The 27,757-nt window shown below is 46.2% G+C and overlaps 2 protein-coding genes and 1 long non-coding RNA gene across 4 annotated transcripts in view; 2 read left to right on the forward strand and 1 right to left on the reverse strand.

Moving 5' to 3' along the window:
* Nucleotides 1-12,540, forward strand: part of hck (HCK proto-oncogene, Src family tyrosine kinase) — a 98,151-nt gene extending 85,611 nt beyond the window's left edge. For both annotated transcript variants that reach the window (XM_055652663.1, XM_055652662.1), the window contains exons 11-13: nucleotides 4,953-5,106; nucleotides 8,082-8,213; nucleotides 10,534-12,540. In XM_055652663.1, coding sequence (XP_055508638.1) covers nucleotides 4,953-5,106; nucleotides 8,082-8,213; nucleotides 10,534-10,736 — 489 coding nt within the window. In that variant the 3' untranslated portion in view covers nucleotides 10,737-12,540. The remainder of the gene's footprint in view (nucleotides 1-4,952; nucleotides 5,107-8,081; nucleotides 8,214-10,533) is intronic.
* An 8,644-nt stretch (nucleotides 12,541-21,184) lies between these two features.
* Nucleotides 21,185-23,793, reverse strand: LOC129707537 (uncharacterized). Its single transcript, XR_008725196.1, has 2 exons — nucleotides 23,584-23,793; nucleotides 21,185-22,535 (listed from the first exon to the last, which is right to left on the reverse strand). It is a non-coding gene; the product is annotated as an uncharacterized LOC129707537 (long non-coding RNA).
* A 2,199-nt stretch (nucleotides 23,794-25,992) lies between these two features.
* Nucleotides 25,993-27,757, forward strand: part of tm9sf4 (transmembrane 9 superfamily protein member 4) — a 47,955-nt gene continuing 46,190 nt past the window's right edge. The window contains exon 1 of the mRNA XM_055652664.1: nucleotides 25,993-26,069. Coding sequence (XP_055508639.1) covers nucleotides 26,055-26,069 — 15 coding nt within the window. The 5' untranslated portion in view covers nucleotides 25,993-26,054. The remainder of the gene's footprint in view (nucleotides 26,070-27,757) is intronic.

A 27,757-nucleotide genomic window follows, 5' to 3' on the forward strand; every position in this document is an offset into this window, starting at 1 on the left:
ATCAAGTCTACTCCGCCATTCAATCATGGCTGATCTATCTCTCTCTCTCTCTCTTTCTCCTAACCCCATTCTCCTGCCTTCTCCCCATAACCTCTGACACCCGTACTAATCAAGAATCTTATCTATCTATCTCTGCCTTAAAAATATCCACTGACTTGGCCTCCACAGCCCTCTGTGGCAAAGAATTCCACAGATTCACCACCCACTGACTAAAGAAATTCCTCCTCATCTCCTTCCTCAAGGAACGTCCTTTGATTCTGAGGCTATGACCTCCAGTCCTAGACCCTCCCACTAGTGGAAACATCCTCTCCCCATCTATTTCCTGGCCTTTCACTATTCAGGTTATAAGAGTATTGGGTTGTTACTAGGGGTTGTTAGAGTATTGAATATGGATTGACAAAAGAATGTGATATCTCAGTTTCCTGATGCATGAGGCTGGTTGATATTATCAAAGACTATCTTTAATTTACATCTTCATATTAAAAATCATAGAATAGGCTTCAATCAAGAACTAGACATTGGTTTAAGGTGAGAGGAGAAAGAATTTTGAAGGAAACGTTTTGAGGGGCAACGTTTTTTTCACGTACCAGGGATGGGTCTATGGACTGAGCTGCCAGAGGAGCTAGATCTTCTTCTTGTGCAGGGTTGGCACAGCCTAAAGTTGTAGATCAAGGGGAGACATCCAGGCCAGGACAGCATCAGTTACTGGGTGGATGGGCTTTGATGCCCCCAGGGAAAAGCCTCAGTGGGCAGTCATCCACGGTCTGTGGGATGGTCTGGCCTGGTCTGGTCTAGATGCCCGCAGCCACAGGCAGGGCTGTCTGTCATCCCCCACTGATGCAGGTGATGGGCTGTTCTTGCATGGAGGGTGCGGATTCTGTTCAGGGTTCGCCGTTGCTTGCGGTGGAGGTCAAATCCTGGTGGTTTCACTGTGGGGTCTGCGATGACCTCTCCGTTGTTGGGGAAGTCCAGAACAAGGGGTCACAGTTTAAGGATAAGGGGGAAATCCTTTAGGACCGAGATGAGAAAAACATTTTTCACACAGAGAGTGGTGAATCTCTGGAACTCTCTGCCACAGAAGGTAGTTGAGGCCACACAGTTCATTGGCTATATTTAAGAGACAATTAGATGTGGCCCTTGTGGCTAAAGGGATCAGGGGGTATGGAGAGAAGGCAGGTACAGGATACTGAGTTGGATGATCAGCCATGATCACATTGAATGGCGGTGCAGGCTCGAAGGGCCGAATGGCCTACTCCTGCACCTATTGTCTATGTTTCTATGTTTCTATGACCTCTCTGTTATCTGTGTCGGCACCTTTTCAGGCTCCGTGCCACTTAGTCTTGGAGTCAAAGCCTTAAGGTAGCTGAGGCAGATACTATAACAATATTTAGAAGGCATTTGGACAAGTACATGGATGGAAAAGTTTTTAAGTGTTATGGGCCAAACGTGGGAAAAGGAACTAGCATAGCTGGGGCATATTGGTCTGCATGGAGGAGTTGGGCCGAAGGGCCTGTTTCGCTGCTGTTTCTCACTAGGAGCTCTATTTCACTGGTATAATTATCTGTTGTACCGAGGTAGCCGATGTTATCGGATGATTTAGTGATGCAGAGAGACACACATTCCTTGCTCCGATTACTGTTTGATTATTTGAAATGTACAGCAGGGAAACAGGCCCTTCAGCCCATCAGGTGAACACTGACCAGTTTGCACCCGTTCTATGTTATCCCACGTTCTCAGGGGAGATTAGTTTGGCGTTCGGCAGGGACATTTTGGGCCGAAGGATTTGTGTTTTACTTTTCTACATTCGATTTTTTTTCGTGTTGGGGGAAGAAATATACAAACAGGAAAAGCTAATCAGATAGTAAGCATCATGTGAACCATTTGTAACATTTCAGTTTTGTTTTCAACCCTGAGTCACTCCGAGCTGTGCGGCTCTCGATTAAAAACTCTCAATTTGTTCAAATTAAGCCTGTTCCATGAAAAAAACATTAAATGGAATATCCATGTATACAGCTATTGGTTGGGCACTGTAAACACCAACTGCCCTTCAAACTACAAACTGTGCTCTGAGGAGTTTGAGCATCTCATAGAAACATAGAAAATAGGTGCAGGAGTAGGCCATTCGGCCCTTCGAGCCTGCACTGCCATTCAATGTGGTCATGGCTGATCTCAAGTTCATGTTCAAGAGTTGAAGAGAGTTTGTCATGTGTCCCAGATGAGACAATGAAATTCTTGCTTTGCTTCAGCAAAACAGAATATTGTAGGCATAAATACAGAACAGATCAGTGTGTCCATATACCATTGAATATATATATATATATATATATGTGTGTGTGTGTGTATATATATATATATATATATATATATATACACATAAATAAGCATATAAAGTGCAATAGGCAATTAAAGTTCAGATTTTTGTTTGAGTTGAGTTTAATAGTCTAATGGCTGTGGGGAAGTAGCTATTCCTGAACCTAGACGTTGTAGATTTCAGGCTCCTGTACCTTCTACCTGAAGGCAGCGGAGAGATGAGTGTGTGGCCATTTTGTTTTATTCTGCACTCGTTTTTTAAATGCATTGTTTGTGACGTCATCGATGTTTCCAGACCTGTAATCTGCAGCAAGTAAGAATTTAATAGTTCCGTTTTTGGCACAAATGACAATTCAGCACTCTAGAAGGTAGACAAAAAGCTGGAGAAACTCAGCGGGTGAGGCAGCATCTATGGAGCGAAGGAATGGGTGACGTTTCGGGTCAAGGGCCCTTCGCTCCATAGATGCTGCCTCACCCGCTGAGTTTCCCCAGCCTTTTGTCTACCTTCGATTTTCCCAGCATCTGCAGGGCCTGTCTCACTTTCACAATTCACGACCTCTGCCGAGTTTGCCCTTGACTCGTACTGGCAGCACGAGGTCGTAGGTAGGTCGTGATGCTAGTCTGAGTTACTCGTGGCATCACGAAGATCGCAGCGTTTTATCTAGCTTGTTGAAAAATGTCCACGAGTAAAAATGGTCGCGAATTAGGTCGTGAATGTGGGACAGGGCCCTTTAAACATTAAACACTCTTGAGTCTTCACATGCCTTCGAAAGTACTTTTTGTAAAAATGGCTCTTCACAGGATGTCCTCCAGTAGATTAAACTGGCCGCCGTTAATGATAAGCGGGGGGGGGGTGGGGTAGGTCAAGGAAAGAGCGTTCACGTCGCGGCCCTGTTTGTATCAATCTCCTAATCTTGTTTGTGGGCTCGATAAGAAGAAGAATGATAAGCAAAGTACACAGTGTTTGAAAAAATACAAGTTACTTCCTCATTCCAAACCCTTGTGTCTCTACTCTCGCTGAAAGAGAAATATGAGGAAAGGATTTTTAATTTGTTGCACCTCGTACTATGATCCCATCGTAACTCTAGCGGCTTTATTGATGGTTTCACTCGGTGGGACCCGGGGAGCTCTGCACAGAGTGAAGGCGAATGAGAGAGGCGGGCTCTCATTTTAAAGATTGAAACACCGACGTTCTATAGGAAAGGCAGGAAGTGAAGTGAAGCCGATGTCTGGGGTCCAGGAAATGGAAATTGTGGAAAGGATGAAGGGAAAATAACAGAGAGTTAGCCGCAGAAGGAGAGAGAAAGTTGGAAAGAGGAGAGAGGGTAAACGGTGAAATTAAGGAGCAATTGAAAACTGAGTAAGAGAAAGAGAATGGTGTTAGACAATACACAGCAGGTGCGGGAGGAGGCCATTCGGCCCTTCGAGCCACTCAATGTGATCATGGCTGATCATCCACAATCAGTACCCCGTTCCTGCCTTCTCCCCATATTCCCTGACTCCATTATTTTTAAGAGGTCTATCTAACTCTCTCTTGAAGGCATCCAGAGAATTGGCCTTCACTGCCTTCTGAAGCAGAGAATCCCACAGACTCACAACTCTCTGGGTGAAAAAGGTTTTTCCTTATCTCCGTTCTAAATGGCCGACCCCTAATTCTTAAGTGAGACCACACCTGGAGTATTGTGTGCAGTTTTGGTCCCCTAATTTGAGGAAGGACATTCTTGTTATTGAGGGAGTGCAGCGTAGGTTTACAAGGTTAATTCCCGGGATGGCGGGACTGTCATATGTTGAGAGAATGGAGCAGCTGGGTTTGTACACTCTGGGGTTTAGAAGGATGAGAGGCGTTCTTATTGAAACATATAAGATTATTAAGGGTTTGGACACGCTAGAGGCAGGAAACATGTTCCCGATGTTGAGGGAGTCCAGAACCAGGGGCCACAGTTTAAGAATAAGGGGTAAGCCATTTAGAACGGAGACGTGGAAACACTTTTTCAGTGTTTGTGTGTCTGTGGAATTCTCTGCCTCAGTGGAGGCAGGTTCTCTGGATGCTTTCAAGAGAGAGCTAGATAGGGCTCTTAAAGATAGCGGAGTCAGGGGATGTGGGGAGTAGGCAGGAACGGGGTACTGATTGGGGATGATCAGCCATGATCACTTTGAATGGCAGTGCTGGTTCATAGGGCCGAATGGCCTACTCCTGCACCTATTGTCTGTTGTCTATTGCAGAAATAGACACAAAGTACTGGAGTAACTCAGCGGGTCAGGCAGCATCTCTGGAGAAAAAGGATGGGTGACGTCATTCTGAAAGTAGAGTGAGTTGGGGGAGGGGGGGGGGGGTGGGGTTGGTGAAGCAATTGAAGTCATCACTGTCCAGTTACAGTCTAGGATGTGCAATAGGCCAGAATTGGAGGAACACAGTTATCTTTGTGACTTTTGGGATTGAAGTTAGGAGTAAATATACATCCAGTAATCATACCTGAGGCAACTCAGCGACTATATCATCAACAGTTTAGTTTAGCAGACACATACAATGTTTTTGCATTCATGTTGTTAATTAATGATTTGGAAAAATAACTGCACTGGGATAGACTTTGGATGTTTATTTAATTGAATCGGATGTAATGTTAATGGATTATTATTTTCAGATTGCAGAAGGAATGGCTTATATTGAATCCAAGAACTACATACACAGAGATTTGCGGGCTGCCAATATTTTAGTGAGTGGCATGCTGGTTTGCAAGATTGCCGACTTTGGCTTGGCCAGGATAATTGAAGACAATGAATATACCGCCAGAGAAGGTATGTACGCCCCTCTGTGTGAACAAACCGTGTCCCAGGCTCTGTCCGTGACGTGTTCTTGCATGCCTTCCACTGCACCTTTTGAAGGCCCTTAGGGGCTGTGTATACATTCATCAATATTTTCCTTTCAGCATCTCGTACTACATTCTAACCATCCTCTGTCACTCTTCATAGCCCCCTGGGCTTTTTGCCTTTAGACATTTGCCTTTGCGAATCATACAATCATTTTCCTTTCGATAGACACAGAATCTAAGACGCAGAATCTGTGGAATTCTCTGCCACAGAAGGCAGTGGAGGCCTATTCGCTGGATGTTTTCAAGAGAGAGTTAGATTTAGCTCTTGGGGCTAACGGAATCAAGGGATGTGGGGAAAAAGCAGGAATGGGGTACTGATTCTGGATGATCAGCCATGATCATATTGAATGGCGGTGCTGACTCGAAGGGCCGAATGGCCAACTCTTGGCATTAATGGCCGGATAAAACAGCCGACTGGAGGCTTACTCCTGCACCTATTTTCCATGATTCTATGTTTCTAAAAAGCTGGAGTAACTCAGCGGGACAGGCAGCATCTCTGGAGAGGAGGAATGGGTGACATTTCGGGTCATGACGCTTCTGAAGAAGGATCCCGACCCGAATAAAATCACCATTCGGCCCTTCGAGCCAGTACCGCCATTCAATATGATCATGGTTGATCGTCCAAAATCAGGTGACGTTTCGGGTCGAGATCCTTCTTCAGAAGGGTCTTGACCCGAAACGTCACCAATTCTTCCTCTCCAGAGATGCTGCCAGTCTCGCTGAGTTACTCCAGCATTTTGTGTTTATCGTTGGTTTAAAAGAGCATCTGCACTTCCTACCTACACTTTTATGTTATCCTGATCAATTTATTGATCACAGCTGATTTATTCTTCAAGTGAGGGCATGTACTATTGATGAATTGTATGAAATACTTAATAATGTTTCTCTGTTCGTCTGCTCGGCTAATAATTCCATATTTGACCCCCCCACGATTTGTCTGACTGAAATCTTGTCTCCTTTCCTTTAAACCGCATTTAATTGGGTGATGTTTCGGGTCGGGTGGGAGAGTCTAGGACTAGAGGTCACAGCCTCAGAATTAAAGGATGTTCCTTTAGGAAGGGGATGAGGAGAAATTTCGTCAGTCAGAGGGTGGTGAATTTGCGGAATTCTTTGCCACAGAAGGCTGTGGAGGCCAAGTCAGTGGATATTTCTAAGGAAGAGAAGGATAGACTTGATTAGTACGGGTGTCAGGGGTTCTGGGGAGAAGGCAGGAGAATGGGGTTAGGAGGGAGAGATAGATCAGCCATGATTGAATGGTGGAGTAGATTTGATGGGCCGAATGGCCTAATTCTATTCCTTATGGCCTTTTGACCAATCTTCATCTCTCCAGAGCCTCCGACCTCATTATTCCTCAGACCCACTTCTATCTCCCACTTTTACCCTCCTGAAAATCCACAAAAACGGAACTGTCCTGGCAGATCCATTGCTTCTGCCTGCTCCTTTCATAGCAAAAGGATTTGAGTATAGGAGCAGGGAGGTTCTACTGCAGTTGTACAGGGTCTTGGTGAGACCACACCTGGAGTATTGCGTACAGTTTTGGTCTCCTAATCTGAGGAAGGACATTCTTGCCATAGAGGGAGTACAGAGGAGGTTCACCAGACTGATTCCTGGGATGTCAGGACTTTCATATGAAGAAAGACTGGATAGACTCGGCTTGTACTCGCTAGAATTTAGAAGATTGAGGGGGGATCTTATAGAAACTTACAAAATTCTTAAGGGTTTGGACAGGCTAGATGCAGGAAGATTGTTCCCGATGTTGGGGAAGTCCAGAACAAGGGGTCACAGTTTAAGGATAAGGGGGAAATCTTTTAGGACCGAGATGAGGAAAACATTTTTCACACAGAGAGTGCTGAATCTCTGGAATTCTCTGCCACAGAAAGTAGTTGAGGCCAGTTCATTGAGATATAGATATAGATATGCCATTTATTGTCACTATACATGTACAGTGAAACTGAAAGCTGCTCGTACTCAGTGCATACATACAATTAGCACTATATGACTATATTTAAGAGGGAGTTAGATGTGGCCCTTGTGGCTAAAGATATCAGGGGGTATGGAGAGAAGGCAGGTACAGGATACTGAGTTGGATGATCAGCCATGATCATATCGAATGGCGGTGCAGGCTCGAAGGGCCGAATGGCCTACTCCTGCACCTATTTTTCTATGTTTCTATGTCCTGGCCCCACTCGGTTCATGGCCACATTATAGCAGTCTGAAGAAGGGTCCCCACCCGAAACGTCACCCATCCTTTTGATCCTGAGATGCTGCCTGACCCTCTGAGTTACTCCAACACTCTGTGTCTGACATTGGTATAAATCAGCATCTGCCACGTCTGTAAGGATCTCATTCATGATTAGAATCATTTCTAATTCATGGTCATGATTCATGTCTGTGGAATTCTTTGCCTCAGAGGGCGGTGGAGGCAGATTCTCTGGATACTTTCAAGAGAGAGCTAGATAGGGCTCTTAAACATAAGAGCATCAGGGGATATGGGGAGATGGCAGGAACGGGGCACTGATTGAGGATGATCAGCCATAGCAACATAGAAACATAGAAATTAGGTGCAGGAGTAGGCCATTCGGCCCTTCGAGCCTGCACCGCCATTCAATATGATCATGGCTGATCATCCAACTCAGTATCCTGTACCTGCCTTCTCTCCATACCCCCTGATCCCCTTAGCCACAAGGGCCACATCTAACTCCCTCTTAAATATAGCCAATGAACTGGCCTCAACTACCCTCTGTGGCAGAGAGTTCCAGAGATCCACCGCTCTCTGTGTGAAAAAAGTTCTTGATCACATTGAATGGCGGTGCTGGCTCGAAGGCACCTGTTGTCTATTGTCTATCAATTTAGGCATTGATTCAAATTCACGAGCAACAATCTCCATTTACAACTCCCCAGGTGCCAAGTTCCCCATCAAGTGGACTGCGCCGGAGGCTATAAACTTTGGATCTTTTACAATCAAGTCCGATGTCTGGTCCTTTGGAATCGTTCTCATGGAAACCATCACGTATGGCCGCACCCCGTACCCAGGTAGGTAGTGATCAGCGATGAAGCATTTCTGTTCCGCTGCATGAATCCTACACACTTCACGCTCGCACCACTAATCAACGCACGGACAGAGAACGTCCACCACAAAGAGTGAAGGGCCTGTCCCACTTGGCTGTGTTTTTTTCGGCGACTGCCACCATCATTGACGGACGTATCGGGCCACCGCAAAAGTCGCGGCGTGACGTCGTATTGGCGCACGGTGTCTCCTCGAGTGTCGCAACTTTTTTTTTTTTGTCGCTGCTGGATTTTTGAAATGTTCAAAATATTTCGCCGACCCTGATACGTCAGTCGCCGAAAAAATCGGCAAGTGGGACAGGCCCTTGAGGAGCGGCCCTGAGCCCAAAGCATTGCCCCCCCCCCCCCCCCCCCCCTCCCCCCCCCCATTGCCTCCACTGATGTTGTCTGACCTGCTGAGTTACGCCAGCATCTTGTCTTTCTTGCATCTGATGATTGACATGGAACCTATGACTGCTGTCTGTAAAACAAAAGAAGGCAGAATGCTGGAGTAACTCATGGCCCTGTCCCACTTAGGCAACATTTTGGGAAATTTTCAGCAACAAATTTTGTTTGTCGCCTGGTGTCGTCGGTGAATTCCATTAAAACTAGTCCCTGGCACTCGCCTAAGTGGGACATGCCCATCAGTGGGTCAAGCAGCATCTCTAGAGAAAATGGATAGGTGCAGTTTCGGATCGGAACCCTTCTTCAGACCCGAAACATCCAGAGATGCTGCCTGACCCACTGACTTGCTCCAGCACTTTGTGTCTTTCTTCGTAAACCAGCATCTGCAGTTCCTTGTTTCTACTGATGTCTGTGTGTTTCTTTACTCAATATCCCTACTAGGGACATACATGCAAGAAATTATTTAGTAAAATGTGCAGAAAAATCCTTTATTCTTTTAAATGTATACGTCAGTGATAAATGGATTAAGGAAAAAAGGAGTCATAGATCTGTGCAGAACAGAAACAGGCCCTTCAGCCCACCTTGTCCATGCTGGCCGGGTTGGCATACTGGGCTAGTCCCACGCCAGCATTTGGGCCGTATCCCTCTGAACCTGTCCTATCCATGTACCTGTCTAAATGTTTCTTAAACATTAAACATTTACTACCAGCCTCAACTACCTCCTCCAGCAGCTCATTCCATGCACCCACCACCCTTTGTGTAAAATAAAAAGGTTCCTATTAAATCTCCTCCCCCCCCTCCCCCCTCAGCTCAGACCTATGTCCTTTGATTTCCTGGGCAAGAGAGTTATCCAAGTGCGGTCTAACCAACAAGGGCGGAACAGTGGCGCAGCGGTAGTGTTGCTGCCTTACATCGCCAGAGACCCGGGTTTGACCCTAACTGCGGGGTTGCTGTCTGTATGGAGTTTGCACGTTCTCCCCGTGACCTGTGTGGGTTTTCTCCTGCATCTCTGGCTTCCTCCCTGGTGTGTGTGGGGTTGTGTTAGTGTACGGGGATCGCTGGTCGGCGCGGACTCGGTGGGCCGAAGAATTGGATTGAGAGGGGAAGATAGATCAGCCATGATTGAATGGCGGAGCAGACTGGATGGGCCGAATGGCCTATTTATGCTTTTATAATTTATTAGACCAAGTGCAGACCCGTTGGGTCTGTTCCCCCTACGCAATATTCCACCACTCACCATAGCCCCCAACTGCACATGCGCGGCTCATTTCCCCTCATCCCCAGCACCTCCTCCTCCTCTTCTTCAACCTCTTTCCTCAGTCCCTAGAGAGGGAGGGGGAGGGGGAGGGGGGAGGGAGGGGGGGGGGGGGGGGGGGGGGGGACAGAGAGGGGGAGGGGGGGGCAGAGAGGGAGAGGGGGGGGCAGAGAGGGGAGGGAGGGGGGGCATAGAGGGAGGGAGGGGGGGGGGAGAGGAGGGAGGGGGGGAGAGGGGGGGGGGCAGAGAGGGAGGGGGGGGCAGAGAGGGAGGGAGGGGGCAGAGAGGGAGGCGGAGGAGAGCAGAGAGGGACGGGGCAGAGCGGGGGGGAGAGGGAGGGAGGGGGGGGGGGGGGCAGAGAGGGAGGGGGGGGGGCAGAGAGAGGGAGGGGGGAAGGGGGACGAGAGAGGGGGGGGGGGGGGGGGCAGGGGGGGGAGGGGGGCAGAGAGGGGGAGGGAAGGGGGGGACAGAGAGGGGGAGGGGAGTTATGAGCTTATGAATCCTTCCTGTAACTGGACGCCCAGAACTGTGTACGGTCCATCAAGGGCTCGCCAACGGCTTGTACAAATGGCCAGAGGTTTTGAAGGATGTGGTGAGAGATGCGTTGAAATAAACATCAAGCATTGGCTTGCTTTGCCTTGTCCGTAGGAATGTCGAACCCAGACGTGATCCGCTCACTAGAACACGGGTACCGGATGCCTCGTCCAGACGTATGTCCCACTGAGCTGTACGACGTCATGATGAAATGCTGGAAGAACAAGCCAGAGGACAGGCCCACGTTTGAGTATTTGCAGAGTGTCCTTGAAGACTTCTACACAGCCACAGAAAGCCAGTATCAGCAGCAGCCATAATTACCAAGTGCCAAGTATGGACAGAGAATGGGTCTCCCAAGCCATCCATTTTAGTTTTGACTTTATTGAGGTCTGCACTTGCATTTTTTGCACCATGTCCGAAGTGAGAATGGTTTCTAACATTATCGACTGTAAGCAATGTATTTTCCACGTCAAATATTTTCAATAACTTTTTTAAAATATGTATTAGCAAATGTTCTACGGAAACGTCAAACAAATCATTTGTTCGTTGATGGCTGAACAAGAAGGTTTATATTTGCTGAAATGCTCCAAATAATATTGGTACTGTAGTTTCATCCACATCACCGTTTATATTTTATCGTGCCCTATTTTTATATTGAAGGCCGTACACCTATATGACCGTCTTGGATAGTGTAGTCAACGGCCAGTCCCACTTACACGATTTTCTTTCGGCGACTTGCCAGTACCCGTCATGGTGGCAGCAGGTGGCCGATGGTTTTCGACATGTTGAAAATCCAGCGGCCACCAGAAAAAGGTACGACTCTCTGGGCGACTGCTCGCGACCGTACAGGCTTCACCCCCGCGACATGTCGACACGTGACGCCTGTATGGCCGTGAGTCGTCTCCCAAAGAGACGTACCTTGTTCCGGTCGCTGCTGGATTTTCAACATGTTGGACATTTTCAGTAACCTGCTGCGACTATGACGGGTGCCGGCAGTCTCCGAAAAAATCGCCTAAGTGGGACAGGCCCTTGACTTACACGACAACATCCATTGGGTTGTTTCATCATATAGAAAAATAATTTAATTACTTCCAAACCACACAAGGACCTTACAATTTCATTGTTCTATCTGGGACACATGACAATAAAACACTCTTTAACATAATGCATTTCTTTACATAAACAGCTATTTTATTCACATAGTGATTTAGGAAATAACTTAATCTGTGTGGATGATGTTTTGAAACATGTATTCCAAAGTCTGTAGAGTGTAGATGGTTTTTATTTTTTAAATCACTGAAAATAACAAGCCTTCACGATGATCGTAAATATTTTCAATAAAAGTTGTGCGGACCCGGTTTCACCGTTAACTAATGGGATGTCTGGCCGAATCTTCCACTTTGTGAAGTTGCCAATATTACTCTTGCGACAGCAGTCACACTCGATTTCCGCGCACTGAGCAGTGATGTGTCTAGGAGCTACCTCTGTGTGAGTGATGTTCTTAGTCCAAAGGTGAGACAATAGACAATAGGTGCAGGTGTAGGCCATTCGGCCCATCGAGCCAGCACCGCCATTCAATGTAAGGCCCCCAGTCGAAACAAAATGCCAAAGGCCTGGGTTCATTTGCCTGGAGGTTAAGGTTTTTAGTTTTGTCCCGTGCGGAGTTTGCACGTTCTCCCCGTGACCGCGTGGGTTTCCTCCGGGCGCTCCGGTTTTCCTCCCACGTCCCAAAGCCGTGCGGGTTTGTATGTTAATCGGCCCTCTGTAAATTGCCCTTGGTGTGTAAGGAGTGGATGGGGAAAGAGGGATAACATAGAACTAATGTGAATGGGTGATCGATGGTCGGCATGGACCTGGTGGGCTGAATGGCCTGTTTCATTCAGACAGTCTTAAGCGACCAAGTCCATGTGTAAAACTTGTGGTTGGTGTGAATGGTGTCTTTCCTGAATTGGGAACTGTACCTGCAAACAAATGAGCCTTGGGAAATATTCTCCGCTCCACGAGAACTGGTGTCGGAGCAGAGAGAATTATCCCGAACACGAGCAGTTTTTCACGAGATATCTCCTGAAGCAAAACCAGTGAAATAATTCCACGCTATTAAATAAAATAAATCTATTAACTTTGTTGGCCTCTTTCTACTGTTAGAATATATATGGTTTAAAGTTTTTTTTTTTTAATCAAATGTGTAAGATTTGGGAATAATTTATAGCAGTGAATATGATAGTTGGCATTAATAGTGAGATCCAGCAGAGCTTTGCTTAGGGTAGACAAAAATGCTGGAGAAACTCAGCGGGTGCAGCAGCATCTATGGAGCGAAGGAAATAGGCAACGTTTCGGGCCGATACCCAAAGGAAATAGGCAAACGGATTTTAGTGGCCAGATAAAGTCCTGCCTTCTCTCTGGACATTCCGTTTGACCTCTCTACACTGGCTTTGTCTGTGAAACTCACAATAAGCTTATTCTCACAAAACTGTTGACCATCCAATTTCGCTTCCTCAGCTGCGAATAACCTCGTCTTTCATTATCACAAACTCCGGCATTGATGTAAATCATCGCCATACTTCCAGCTTTCCTTGCGGGGGAAGCAACTGCAGATAGACAAAAGTGCTGGAGAAACTTAGCGGGTGCAGCAGCATCTATGGAGCGAAGGAAATAGGCAACGTTTCGGGTCGAAACCCGAAGGGTTTCGGCCCGAAACGTTGCCTATTTCCTGAGACGGTTTCTATTCGGCCCGAAGCGTTGCCTATTTCCTTCGCTCCATAGATGCTGCTGCACCCGCTGAGATTCTCCAGCACTTTTGTCTACCTTCGATTTTCCAGCATCTGCAGTTCCTTCTTAAAGAGCTTTGCTTAGTATGGATTATAGTATTGCCCATGCTTAAAGATTTGCAAGCTGCCTTTATTTTTCACATGGCTTGAAAATATGAAATTATAATTTCAAAATTATACGAATTCATAATGTATATTTGAATTAATGCTTGAAGTGTGAAATAAAGTGCCTTAATCTCGACACTGCTTGTTCTGAAATTTGTCAACTCTAAAAGGTACGATTAATGATGATTCTGCATAAGTGTGTACAAAATGACATCTGATCTTTGTAAATATTTTGACACCAGTCGTAATTTTTTGGATTGCCAAAGGGCAGTGGAGGCGCGACGAACTGCGGACGTTGCAATCTTGAGCAAAACACTCTAAGTGCTGGAGGAATTCAAGTCAAGTCGAGCTTTATTCGTCATCGGCTCAGATAACATCTGTGGAGGGTATGGATAGGTGCTGCCCGACCCGCTGAGTCCCTCCAGCATTTTGTGTTCTTTGCAAGATTCCAGCACCTGCAATAGACAATAGGTGCAGGAGTAACCAGCACCGCCATTCAATGATCATCCACAATCAGTACCCCGTTCCTGCCTTCTCCCCATATCCCCTGACTCCGCTATCTTTAAGAGCCCTATCAAGCTCTCTCTTGAAAGTATCCAAGAGAACCTGCGGGCCTGTTTCCGCGATGTATCTCTAAACTAAACTAAACAGCTGGAGAGTGATATGACTCTATGACTCAGCGGGTGAGGCAGCATCTGTGGAGCGAAGGAATAGGTGACGTTTCGGGTCGAGACCCTTCTTCAGACACTCGACCCGAAACGTCGCCTGTTCCTTCGCTCCACAGATGCTGCCTCACCCACTGGGTCTCTCCAGCATTTGTATCTACCTTCGATATTTCCAGCTTCTGCAGTTTTTTCTTAAACATTGACCCTGTGACTCTTATCATTGCTGTGAAATCCAGCAATGATGATCAGAAATAGGGCGAGGGAATATGGGGGGGGGGGTGTATCATTGGATGGGACGTCCTATAATGGCTGAGGTAGAAAGAATATTGATGAAGAAAACATTTTAAAAAGGGGGAACGGCTATCTGGTTGATGGGTTTCAAGGACCAACAGCGCCATCTATTGTCATAATGAGTTGAAGTATATCGAGATAATTAAAAATTGGAATCGCGAGGGTCGTGATGAGCTGGGAGTGGTTTAATTGTCACATGAACTGTCAATAGAACCAGTGTATCTTTGGTACGGTATGTGGCTGTATGATTGATGTACAGAAGGCAACAACTAGTGCTGGAGTAACTCCCGCGGGCAGCACAATGATATGGTGCCTCACAGCGCCAGAGACCTGGGCTCGTTCCTGACCACGGGAGCAGTCTGTACGGAGTTTGTACCTTCTCCCCATGACCTGCGTGGGTTTTTTTTCCCCCGGGTGCTCTGGTTTCCTCCCACATTCCAAAGACGTGTGCGTGTTTGAAGATTAATTGGCTTCTGTAAATTATCCCCGGTGTGTAGGATGGAACTAGTTGGTCAGCGCAGACACGGTGGGCCGAATGGCCTGGCTCCACGATCAATCTCTAAAACAGAGACTAAAAACTCAGCGGGTCAGGTAGCATTTCTGGAGGTAGACAAAAGTGCTGGGGAAACTCAGCGGGTGCAGCAGCATCTATGGAGCGAAGGAAATAGGCAACGTTTCGGGCCAAAATCCAAAGGAAATAGGCGACGTTTCGGGCCATAATCCAAAGGAAATAGGCGACGTTTCGGGTGGAGACCACTCCAAAGGGTTTCGGCCCGAAACGTCGCCTATTTCCTTCTCCCCATAGATGCTGCTGCACCCGCTGAGTTTCTCCAGCACTTTTGTCTACCTTCTGAAGCATTTCTGGAGAGCATGGATCAGTGGCGTTTCCGGTCGGGACTTAACGGAGTACAGCCTAAACATGGCAGAGGGCATGTGGCAGGTAACAGGTGGTAAAAGGTGGAAACAGGTTACAGGTGTATGCAGGTGACAGGTGTATGCAGGTGAGGGGGCTATTGCCGGCGAGCAGTACTCTACAAGAATAATTGCGCTGGCAACCACTCTGCTTGACTGACGAGACAACAGGATTAAGTCGTTGGCAAAGAAACAAAGAGTGCAGAGAACAAAAGCCTCAGTCTCAAATTTTCAGTGAAGGAAACTGGCGAGCTCAGTCATGCCAGTGTTCGCCAGGGCCATTGATGGGAAACATACAAACACGGACATTTGTTGGAGAGAGGGTACATAGGTCGAGATTTAGGGACAGACTGAGGTGATGCAATGCAACCAAAGACCATACTGGGTTTAGGGTTTGGAGTTTTACCACCACTGTGATGGCCAGGTGGAAAATAGACAGGAAATTGCCAGCCATCAGGCATGGAATGTATAGAATGCCCATGAATGACAGAGTGGTGGACACAGCCCAGCCCATCACACCTACTGGCCTTCTCACCAATGAAGGGATCTTCAGGAGACTGATCTGCCTGAAGAAGGGTCTTGACACCCATTCCTTCTCTCCAGAGATGCAGCCTGTCCCGCTGAGTAAAACCCCTGTCCCACAGTACGAGTTCATTCCATGAGCACTCCCGAGTTTGCCCTGATTCGAACTCGGGAGATTTACGGTAATGGCCGCTCGTCGGTACTCGGGGCTCTCGTGGACATTTTTCATCACGTTGAAAAATCTTCACTAGTCTTCCCGTGCTTACCTGCCGTTAGCGAGTCTTCCCGAGTACCTGCCGTTAGCGTTAAGAGACGTCCCGAGCTCCGACGTACCCGCTACGTTCATTCTCCGTGCTAACCACGAGTTTGATTTTTTTTAAACTCGGGAGAGCTCTTGGAATGAACTCGCACTGTGGGACAGGGCTATTACTCCAACATTTATGTGTCTATCTTCGGTTTAAGCTAGCATCTGTGGTTCCTTCCTACTCGTTTTGTCTGTTGGAGTAACTCAGCAGGACGGGCAGCATCTATGGAGAACATGGATTGACAGTGACTCTGGTCGGGACCCTACTTCAGCGAGTTTGAAGAAGGCTCCAACCTGAAACATCACCTATCCATGTTCTCCAGAGATGCTGCCTGACCCGCTGAGTTACTCCAGCACTTTGTTTCTTTTTTTTGTAAACCTGCATCTGCATTTCCTTCGGTTGTCAAAAATGCTGGAGAAACTCAGCGGGTGAGGCAGCATCTATGGAGCGAAGGAATGGGTGACGTTTCCGGTCCTTCTCTCCAGAGATGCTGCCTCACCCGTTGAGTTACTCCAGCATTTTATGTCTACCTTCGATTTATGTCGACCAGCATCTGCAGTTCTTTCTTACACGAGGTATCCTAATGCCCCTGTCCCACTTAGGAAACCTGAACGGAAACCTCTGGAGACTTTGCGCCCCACCCAAGGTTTCCGTGCGGTTCCCGGAGGTTGCAGGTGGTTGCCGGAGGTTGCAGGTAGTGGAAGCAGATAGGGAGACTGACAAAAACCTCTGGGAACCGCATGGAAACCTTGGGTGGGGCGCAAAGTCTCAAGAGGTTTCCGTTCAGGTTTCCTAAGTGGGACAGGGGCATTAGTCACTGAGTTACAGACTTCATGTGTTCTCCAGAGTACAGGCCGTCAAACCTGAAGTGACCAGAGTAAAAGAATACCTGGGAACCTGAAATTGTGGGGATACATGATGGAAGAATATACAATTATGAGAGGCATAGACAGGATAGACAGTCAGGGCCTTTTTTCCAGGATGGAAAAATCAATTTTACTGGAAGGCATAACTTTTACCTTGAGAGGGGCAAAGCTTAAAGGAGATGTGCAGGGCAAGTTTTGAAACAGAGGGTGGGAGGTGTTGGTGGAGGCAGATATATTAGTGGCATTTAAAAGTGTTGAACAGGCATGTTGATATGCAGTGAATGGAGGGATATGGATTATGCACAGGCAGATAGGAGTTGGCCTTGACATCATGGACCTTGTGGGCTGAAGGGCCTGTTTGTGTGCTGTACTGTTCTATGTCCTATGCCCTTGACAAGATGCTGTGGTGGGAGATTGCATCCTTCACATGGTCCATCTAATGCAATCAACCCGACGTACACAAACAAAGCGATCAGATAGATCAGGCTGACCTACAACTTTAGGCTCTGCACGCCCCAGAAGAATAAGATGCTGGAACTAACTAGTAGTGCATAATTCATGTCCTTTCATTTCATGACTGCTGGTGTTGTCACAATTCCCTGACCAAAATTAGAAACCGTTTAAATTAAACCCAGCTTTGTGTTGGCGTTGTGTCAATCTTTTGTGATCCACAACTCAGAACATAACACACTAGTACTGTAATAACATCCTTGTAGAAAAAGTAGAATAGTACTGGATAATATTACTGTCGGAACAATGGAGTTGTGAACTTATTGCAAATAAACAAGTGACTAACGCATGGGTGTGTCTCTCTAGAATGTCAACTTTAAATTGTATTCTGGGTGTATTTTGCCTCATATTGTGTTTTGAATTGAATTCTGTCTTTAATTTATAATTTGTGTACTAGTCATGTCTCTACTATTAATTTCATTCCCCTTACATGTTTTTCCTCTACTTGCTACATTTTTGTAAGGTGTCCTTGAGACTCTTGAAAGGCGCCCATAAATAAAATATATTATTATTATTATTATTATTATGCAAAATACAAGCAGCACATCACAGTGTGCATAGCACTGATATTCAGAGGCATTTAAAAATAATAAACCAGTTAAACAGATCTTGAAGAATTTTAATGGAACACTAGACTAAGTGGGCCCCGTTGGGTCCCATGTTCACACGGGAGGGCTGGTCCCCCAACGCAATCTTCCACCTCTCCACCAATTCCAATATTGGTGGCCAGTGGGGGGTTGGCGGGGGGCTTTCTGGAGCGCTAGTATGGGTGTTGTGGGCCGATGGGACTGGTTTCCAGAGGACGAATATGGACATTGTGGGACAAATGGATTTTTGGGCTGGCAGCTCAGTCACTCAGGCCTGGTGGGCTGGCAGCTCAGTCACTCAGGCCTGGTGGGCTGGCAGCTCAGAAACTACCAGAAATACTGCTCAAAACAGGTGCGAGACTGAGAGAGAGGAAGGGGAGAGGGTGGAGAATCAATTTTAGACATTTTTCATTTTTTTCTGCAGATCACAGCAATGAAGGAGGAAAGTCTGTCCTGGCCTGGATCTCACAGGGAGCCAATGAAGGGAGGGAGAAAAATACTGGGGTTAGGTTTAATACTTGCAGGGAAAATACTTACTGATGAGCCAAAGGGACTCGTCCTGGGTTAGTACAGGCCCGATGGGCCGAAGAGACTTAAAAAACAAAATCTCAGTGAAAGGCGCGTTTTTTGGACCTTTCCTGGCCTGGCACGGTCCTTTAGGGCCAAAATGCTCCAACTGGGCTAATATACGGGCATTTTGGGCAAAAGGGACTGGTTTCTCGACTAATAGGGGGATATGTGGGCCGAAATTAGTGGTTTCAGGCAGGCCAAACAACTCATTTCATTTCCATTACCATTTCAAGCCCAAGGCAGGCCAAACAACTCATGGCATTGTCATTTCATTTCCATTTTCCATTGCAGTCTCAAGCACAGGGCAGGCCAAACATGGTATTGTGGCGGCTCCCAAGGGTCATGCCATCATACTGTCGAACCCCACGGCACGGGAGTGGTTCAATTCGGAGGCGGCCCTTAGCCAGAGGGTTTAAAGGCAGGGGTTTGGGTGCCATCTTTCTCTTGTTTGGTCTTCCCTACAACCGGGAGGAACATAATAAAAGGTGCCTCTCAAAACACTGGACTTTGTGCTTCCTTTTGACACGCACTACAGTATTGTCATTAACGGCTAATAAATAATTTATTGCAAGTACATTGCAGACTCACAGTTCAGTTGCTTCACAGCTTAGAATCACAGTTGTGGCCTCTCCCTCACAACCTTCCAGAGTGACTGACTCACGTCCAGGCATCCGGGGTTTCATAGTCTTGTCCAAAGATCCTAGAGGGACAAGATAGACCACTCCTTCGAAATTCAATGGGCTGACGTGTAGTACGCAACGGAACGTCACGGCCGCCATTTGTTACAGCGACACTCGACTTCCGGTATTCCACCCGCTGTGATTCAAAGCAAAGATTATAGAGCTCCGCTATAATCTTTGATCCAAAGCAAAGATCCTCAAGTATCTTGTAGCGGGAACAGACCCCTCCTTTGTGTAGTTTCCCTTGCATTGTATTGCTTTAACACACACTGCAAAAAATTAAATTTAACGTATATATATTTAATATATTTATATGAATGTGTGTCTGTGTGTGAGAGGCAAGTTAGAGATAATAGTTTATTCTCATGTATCAGAAGCAACTTTGATTTAAATCATCACTATTAATTTATTTGTCTTGTAAGATGATATACATAAACCATAAAGGCAATTATATATATAATTATATAGTAATAATAAATATATGCATATATATATATTTATACACACACATATATACACACACATACACAAATGCACATACATATTGATACATTTATATGCATACATATATACACATATATAAACATATATATATATATACACATGCGTATATACACACATATACATGCATATATACACATATATACACATACATGCATATATACACATACATATATATTTATATATATTATCATTTTCCAACGATCAATAGATTTACGATCAGCTCCTGTGGATTGGAGGATAGCTAATGCTATCCCACTTTTCAAGAAAGGAGCGTGAGAGAAAACGGAAAATTACAGACCAGTTAGCCCGACTTTGGTGGTGTGAAAGATGCTGGAGTCAATTATTAAAGATGCAATAATGGGGCATTTGGATAGCTGTAAAAGGATCTGTCCAAGTCAACATGGATTTATGAAAGGAAAATCATGTTTGACTAATCTTCTGGATTTTTTTGCCACAAGGCTTGGTGTTGGGGCTGCAACTGTTTACCATATATATTAATGATTTTGAAAAGGGAATTAGGAGCAAAACTAATGCATACATACCTACATATGTACCCATGCGCTGCTGTGACCCGAGCCCCGGAGATTCGGAGGCTCCAACCGCAGGCCTGGCAGACAGTAATATCGGAGCCTGCGGGTCCCTGCTGGGAGACCGCTTTTCGGGGCTTCCGCAACGGCAAATTATTCCGCCCGAGTAGCGGGGGTCGAGGATGACCTGGAGCGGGGCCTTACATCATCGCCCGGCGTGGCTTAAATGGCTGCGGCACTTTTCTAGCGCACGCCGGGGGCTCCAACAACCTCTATGAGGTTCAAGTGACAAATAAATTGTATTGTGTATTGTGTATATTTAAATTAATCTGGCAAGTTGGTCAAATAACATGGGCACCTTCTTGCTTTTTTTGCGACATGGATTTTTTTAATGTGAATGTCTCATATCAACACATTTGTGGGTCAACAGTATTTTGTATCAACCCCCACAATTTCAAATAATTCTCAATTGAACTTCTTAAACAGGAAAACAATTTTTATTTACATCATTTTGTGTGGCTGTCAAGGTAGCTGTGTAGACTGTAATTATGAGACTGCCGGGCAGTATCACTGTGAATGGTGATGGCTGTGTGTTTTAATGCAAGTGTGAAAAGGAGAGTAAATTTAAAGAGACAATGTGAGAACCATCAGGGTTTCATCCAGGAACCAATTTAAAGGCAAGTTTCCATCAATTACAGTATTTTAATTGAAAATCTTACTCTTAATATTCTTCCTAATTAGGCTTTTTGTGTTCCCTCTTGAACCTTGTGTCTCCCAGAGCCTCTGGGGAAGTACAATAACCCAATTTTGAGGCAAATAACCATCTTTAAAACTGCCTTTAATTCTACATTCTCCGAGGATGCTGGATGCCGCGACAATCTCTTGCAACATGTACAGAAAGGCAGTCAGCTGCAAAAAGATCAAAGAGAGGAAAGAGTATGGAAGGGAAAGACTTTTCAGAATCATAATCAGATTTTATTTTCCAAGTATGTTTTGCAATATACGAGGAATTTCATTGGCCAGGTCAGTCATACAATTAAAAGCAACAGCACTCAAAAACACATTTTAATACGGACATTCACCAAAGTGACTCCTACACATTCCTCACTGTGATGGAAGGCGAAATAAAGTTCAAGTCCCTACCTTTTGTTCTTCCTCGGTCGGGGGCCTCAAGCCCCCCGTCAAACTCCGTTCAATGGTGAACTCCTCTTGGTCTCCAGGCCTATAGTGCTGCACAAATCACTGCACCACATGCATCTATTTATTCATTTTTCACATGGTTCATATGCAGCTGGATATTAACTGCTGACATGGAAAGAGATGCAGTGAGCATTCAATAGTTCAGACTTCTGTGCGAATTAAGGGACTGCTTGATGGGCTGAGGGTAATCGAGATTGGCTGATTGTCATTCTTTTGCAAGAACTGATGGAAGTTCTTATGGAAAAGCTGATGAATTGACTACGGGATGAGCTGGTGGGCTCGAGGATTGCTGGATGAGTGTTTTAGAAATATAGAAAATAGGTGCAGGAGGAGGCCATTTGGCACTTCGACCCAACACCGCCATTCATTGTGATCATGGCTGATCAGCCCCAATCGATAACCCATGCCTGCCTTCTCCCCATACCCCTTGATTCCACTAGCCCCTAGAGGTCTATCTAACTCTCTCTTAAATCCACCCAGTGATTTGGCCTCCACTGCCCTCTGTGGCAGGGAATTCCACAAATTCACAACTCTCTGGGTGAAAAAGTTTTTTCTCACCTCAGTCTTAAATGGCCTCCCCTTTGTTCTAAGACTGTGGCCCCTGGTTCTGGACTCGCCCAACATTGGGAACATTTTTCCTGTATCTAGCTTGTTCAGTCCTTTTATTCATTTAGATGTTTCTATAAGATCCCCTTGCATCTAACAAGAGGGTTTTTATTGTCATGTAGAACAATTTTCCTGCATCTAGCTTGTCCCAGATAGAACAATTAAATTCTTACTTTCAGCAGCACAACAGAATCTGTAAACATAGTACACTGTAAACAATATGATAAGATCCCCCCTCATCCTTCTAAACTCCAGTGAATACAAGCCTAGTCTTTTAAATCTTTCCTCATGACAGTTCTGTTAGGTTATTTGATGGTTAGGACAGGTTTAGAGGGGTATGGGCCAAATGCAGGCATGTATCGCCATTTGCATTAGTTTTGTGCAGTTAACAAATCACAATTTCACACAATGTACATAAGACGGCAGTTATTTGACAAATACTCTGCAGTTCGGTGCAGGAGATCTTGTCGATGAGTATTCTGGACCCACTGTTGACATCTGAAATTACAGGAGATATCATTTAGGATTAACTAATAAGAAGAAAGATGATCATAACTACATGCCTGAACAATGGATGATATATCACTTAAATGCAATTGTTTTCAGTTGTGTGGAGATCTGTATGTTGAAGATGTATTTTGCCTCTAATATGTCAATTTACCTTAAATGTAGAAGAGCTTATTAAAATCTTCTTACAAAGACCATTAAGTATTTTCTTTCTATCCTCTTTTGGACCCAAGGCATAGCAGAGCTGCCAACTCTCACGAAGAGGTAAGGGAGGGAGAGAGGGAAGGGAGGCAGATCGAGAGAAGAGAGGGAGAGAGAGAGATCGAGAGAAAAGAGGGGAGAGAGAGATCGAAAGAGAGGGGAGACAGAAGAGAGGGAGAAGGGGGAGAGGGAGATGGGGAGAGGGAGATGGGGAGAGGGAGAAGGGGAGGGAAAAGGGGGGAGAGGGAGAAGGGGGGAGAGGGAGAAGGGGGACAGGGAGATGGGGGAGAGGGAGAAGGGGGAGAGGGAGTGGAACGATAGCACATTATAACGCGCAGCCGTCCCATTCCGACCAAAGATTATAGAGCAGAGCTGCTCTCGTATCTTTGATTGCGGCCGCCGCCGCCTAACCCCCCGACCCACCATTGCACCCAAAGATGATAGAGCAGAGTTGTATAATATTTGAATGGGCGGGCTTGTGATCACGGCGGGCTTGTGATCTTTGCTTGTGATGTCTCGGCAATTCGAGGGATATAATAGGTAACAGCCGCCGCATTCTCGGACACGAATCTGAGCTCGAAAAATCCCGTGGCCACTGGGCCTAATGTGTCCGCGGGCCATATTTTGGAAATAAATCCCTTACAAGAACAAAACCTAAAATGTACAGAAGTGTTAAAACTGTCTTTATTATTATGGTAAGTAAAGATCTATTAAACATAAGTCTAATAACTTTCTAATGTACCGACAAACCCATTTCCCAATGGCTGTTGATGGGAGAACAGAAAATAACATTTTCACGACAGAATATCGACTGAAAATTATAATAATATATTCTTACCTTTCTTTTTTATTGGGGAACCTAAAGAATGACAGCTCTGGTCGTTTAGATTTACGATTAGAACAGTTGATAGCGGAGCAGTGAGATGTAGATTTAGCTGAGGACGCCATTACAGCCCAATAAATGCTTAACAATATGGCGTCGACGGTCACACACGTCATACTACGCGTTTTTCGAGGAGTGGTCTATCTTGTCCCTCTACGATCTTTGGTCTTGTCTGCTCCCGGAAGGGGCGTTACCTTCATCATGGTGATTGACAGGCGAGAAGACCAATCAGCTGATCTCAAGATTTTTTAAACACTCATAACTTTTTTATTTTGCATCGATCGGAAAAATCCTCACGGCTGCTACAGCGAAGGAGGACTGTGAGTAAGATGGCCAAAAATCATAGCAATATAGAGTAGCGTTTTTTCTAAAATCAATGTACAGCGTAGACAGGAAGTGGTCAAGATGAGACTTTTAGTCATATAGATATGCTAAAATGGGAAACTATTGCCAGAACAGATTAATACACAGAGTACCGGAGTAACTCAGTGGGTCAGGCAGCATCTCTGAAGAACATGGATAGGTGACATTTCACAGAGTACTGGAGTAACTCAGTGGGTCAGGCAGCATCTCTGGAGAACATGGATAGGTGATGTTTCACAAAGTGCTGGAATAACTCAGTGGGTCAGGCAGCAAAATGGAAGTGAAATGACAGAGATGTCATGGAGTGATACAATTTGTGTTACAGAGTGATACAGTATTGTGTTTGCAATCATAACAATAGTGTTGCAAATGCAACCTCAACATGGGCAGGGAATAAATAACCTAAATGAATGCACATTTTTTCCATGTAGTTTTGAAGTGCAAAGTGTAGAGAGGAAAAGGAAAATGAGATGAGGAAAAACGTTTTCACTCAGAGAGTTGTGAATGTGTGGAATTCTCTGCCACAGAGGAAGGCAGTGGAGGCCAATTCACTGGATGTTTTGAAGAGAGTTAGATTTAGCTCCTAGGGCTGACAGAATCAAGGAATATGGGGAGCAAGCAGGAACGGTGGTGTACTGATTGGATATTTGAATGGTGGTGCTGTCTAGAAAGGCCGAATGGCCTATTCCTGCGCCTATTGTCTGTGTATCTATGTTTAAAAATGAATGCACATTTTCTCTCCATGGTGCTTTGAAGTGCAAATGCTTAATTAGAGAGGAAAAGGGAGACAAAAAAATGCTGGAGTAACTCAGCGGGTCAGGCAGCATCCCTGGAGAGAAGGAATAGATGACGTTTCGGGTCACTGAAGACGGGAAAAGGGAGAGTTTGTGTCAGAAGAACTGTAGATGTTGGTTTAAATCGAAACTTGAAAGAAAAATTCAGACAGCTGTTGTTTTCCCTCTCTCTCGCCATCCCCTCCCCCTTCCCAGTTCTCCCACCAGTCTCACTGTCTCCGACCACATTCCTTCTCTGTGTCTCCCTCTCCCCTGACATCAGTCTGAAGAAGGGTCTCGACCCGAAATGCCACCCATTCCTTCTTGCCAGAGATGCTGCCTGTCCCGCTGACTTACTCCAACATTTTGTGTCTACAAGGGAGAGTTTGCAGCTGCCTTCCTCGATTTCCAGCAGACTGTCAATCAAAGATACTAGGGGATACTGTTTAAGAAGGAACTGCAGATGCTGGAAAATCAAAGGTAGACAAAAATGCTGGAGAAACTCAGCGGGACAGGCAGCATCTATGGATTCAGATTCAGATTCAAACTTTATTGTCATTGTGCAGTGTGCCGTACAGAGACAACAAAATGCAGTTAGCATCTCCCCAGACGAGCGAACATAGAATAATGAGCAATAAATATATATACGTACATACAGTCGTAATAGTGCAATTTTTCTGGGGGAAGGAGAGTCGAGACCCTCCATCAGACCCTTCTTATGTATATACATGTGTGTCTCAACTCGAAACGTCACCTATTCCTTCGCTCCATAGATGCTGCCTCACCCGCTGAGTTTCTCCAGCATGTTTGTCTACTGGAGGATACTGGTATCTTTAGTGTCAATGGTCTGGGGGAGGGGGCGGGGTCTGTGAGAGGGGCGGGGTCTGTGAGAGGGGCGGGGTTTGGGGAGGGGGCGGGGTCTGTGAGAGGGGCGGGGTCTGTGAGAGGGGCGGGGTCTGTGAGAGAGGCGGGGTCTGTGAGAGGGGGCGGGGTCTGGGGGAGGGGCGGGGTCTGTGAGAGGGGCGGGGTCTGTGAGAGGGGCGGGGTCTGTGATAGGGGCGGGGTCTGTGATAGGGGCGGGGTCTGTGAGAGAGGCGGGGTTTAGGGAGGGGCGGGGTTTCGAGGAGGGGCGGAGTTTTGGAGGCGGGGAGGGGCCGGGTTAAGGGAGGGCGGGGTTTGGGGGGAGGGGCGGGGGTTTGTGGGGGCGGGGTTTGGGGGGAGGGCGGGGTTTGTGGAGGGGCGGGGCCTGAGTGACGTCGATGACGTCGCGCGTGACACGTGGACGACAAGATGGCGGCGAGGAGGGTGAGAGTCAAGGGGTGTCCGTCCGCTTCCCGCCGCGGGGGGACGGACGGCAGCGCGGGGCCGGGCCGGGGTGCGGTGGGGGCACCGACCGGGTAACAGGCGCCCGGGCCGGCGGGTGGGGGGGGAGCCGGAGCCGGGGCCGGGGCCGGGCGGCCACGATCAGGCGGCAGCGTCCCGTCCAGTCCCGGGGCCGCGGGCCCTGCCCTTTAACTGTCTGTCAGCTCCCTGAATAAGCTGCATTCGCGCAATTAATATGTGTGTATGTGTATAAACACAGGCATTACTAATACACGGATAATGTCTCTGTATATATACTGTAGCTAGAAATATATATAAATAAATGTGTTTGCATGTGATCTATATGTATATGTGTGTATGTACAAGAAATAACTGCAGATGCGGGTCAGGCAGCATCTCTGGAGAGAAGGGATGGGTGACGTTTCAGGTCGAGACCCTTCTTCAGACCGAACACATGTACATATGTCTGTGTGTGTATGTGTATATATATATGTATGTATATTTGTGGATATATGTATGTACATGTATGTGCATATCTGTATCATGTACATGTGTGTATATGTACATGTGTATTTATGTATCATGTACATGTGTATATGTACATGTGTGTATATGTACATGTGTGTATTTGTATGTATATGTGTATTATGTACATGTGTGTATATGTATATGTGTGTATATGTATTATGCACATCTGTGCGTATATGTATGTCCACAAGTGTATCTATGTGTGTGTGTGTGTGTATGTGTATGTGTATTTGCATATATATATATTTATTTATATATATATATGTGTGTATTTATATATGTGTGTGTGTCTACCTACATACATATATACATATATATATATACATACATATATATATGCACACAAACATGTTTCAGATATAGGGAGTGGAAGGGACTCGGCATGGTAATGGGGGGGGGGACAAGATAGAACCGAGGCATGGAAACAAAGCATTTGCTCCGGGTCTTCTTCCCCCCCCCCCCCCCCCCCCCCCTTACAATGGATAGACGTCACCTACCCGTTTTCTCCATACATGATACTTGACCCGCTGAGTTACTCCACCACTTTGAGTCTATCTAAGAAACTGCAGATGCTGGTTTACAAAACAAACAGAGTGCTAGAGTTAACTCAGTGAGTCAGGCTGGATCTCTGGAGAACATGATCCTACTTCAGACTGAGGTATTTGGAGATGGGGCTGCCAGGACTCACTGTTTATGGATTTTGGATAGGTGATATGAATGGGCAGTGTGAGGAAGATGAACGATAAGGGTACGGTAGGGCAGGAGATGGCAGAAACATTGGGGCATCCAGGGCAGTCCTACGTGGATTTTGGGGAAGGTGAAAATCAATGTGCAGTGTGAAGCGAGCAAATGATCAGTTTGGAGTTTGGAGGGGCGGTGGTCAGAAGTGATGAGATCAGTAACTGTCAGGGAGATGGTGGCCTGGTGTTTGTCCATGGGGGTCATGGTCAAGGTTTTAGGTATACAGACGTGTCTGAGAAAACTCTTCATACATTGAACTCTGGGCAGCACGGTAGCGCAACAATAGAGTTACTGCCTCACAGCGCCAGAGACCTGGGTTCAATCCTGACTATGGGTGCTGTCCTTACAGAGTTTGTACCTTCTCCCTGTGACCTTCGTGGGTTTTCTCCGAGGTCTTCGGC

This window comes from Leucoraja erinacea, chromosome 21, assembly GCF_028641065.1.
Source record: "Leucoraja erinacea ecotype New England chromosome 21, Leri_hhj_1, whole genome shotgun sequence".
Taxonomy (NCBI): Eukaryota; Metazoa; Chordata; class Chondrichthyes; order Rajiformes; family Rajidae; genus Leucoraja; species Leucoraja erinaceus.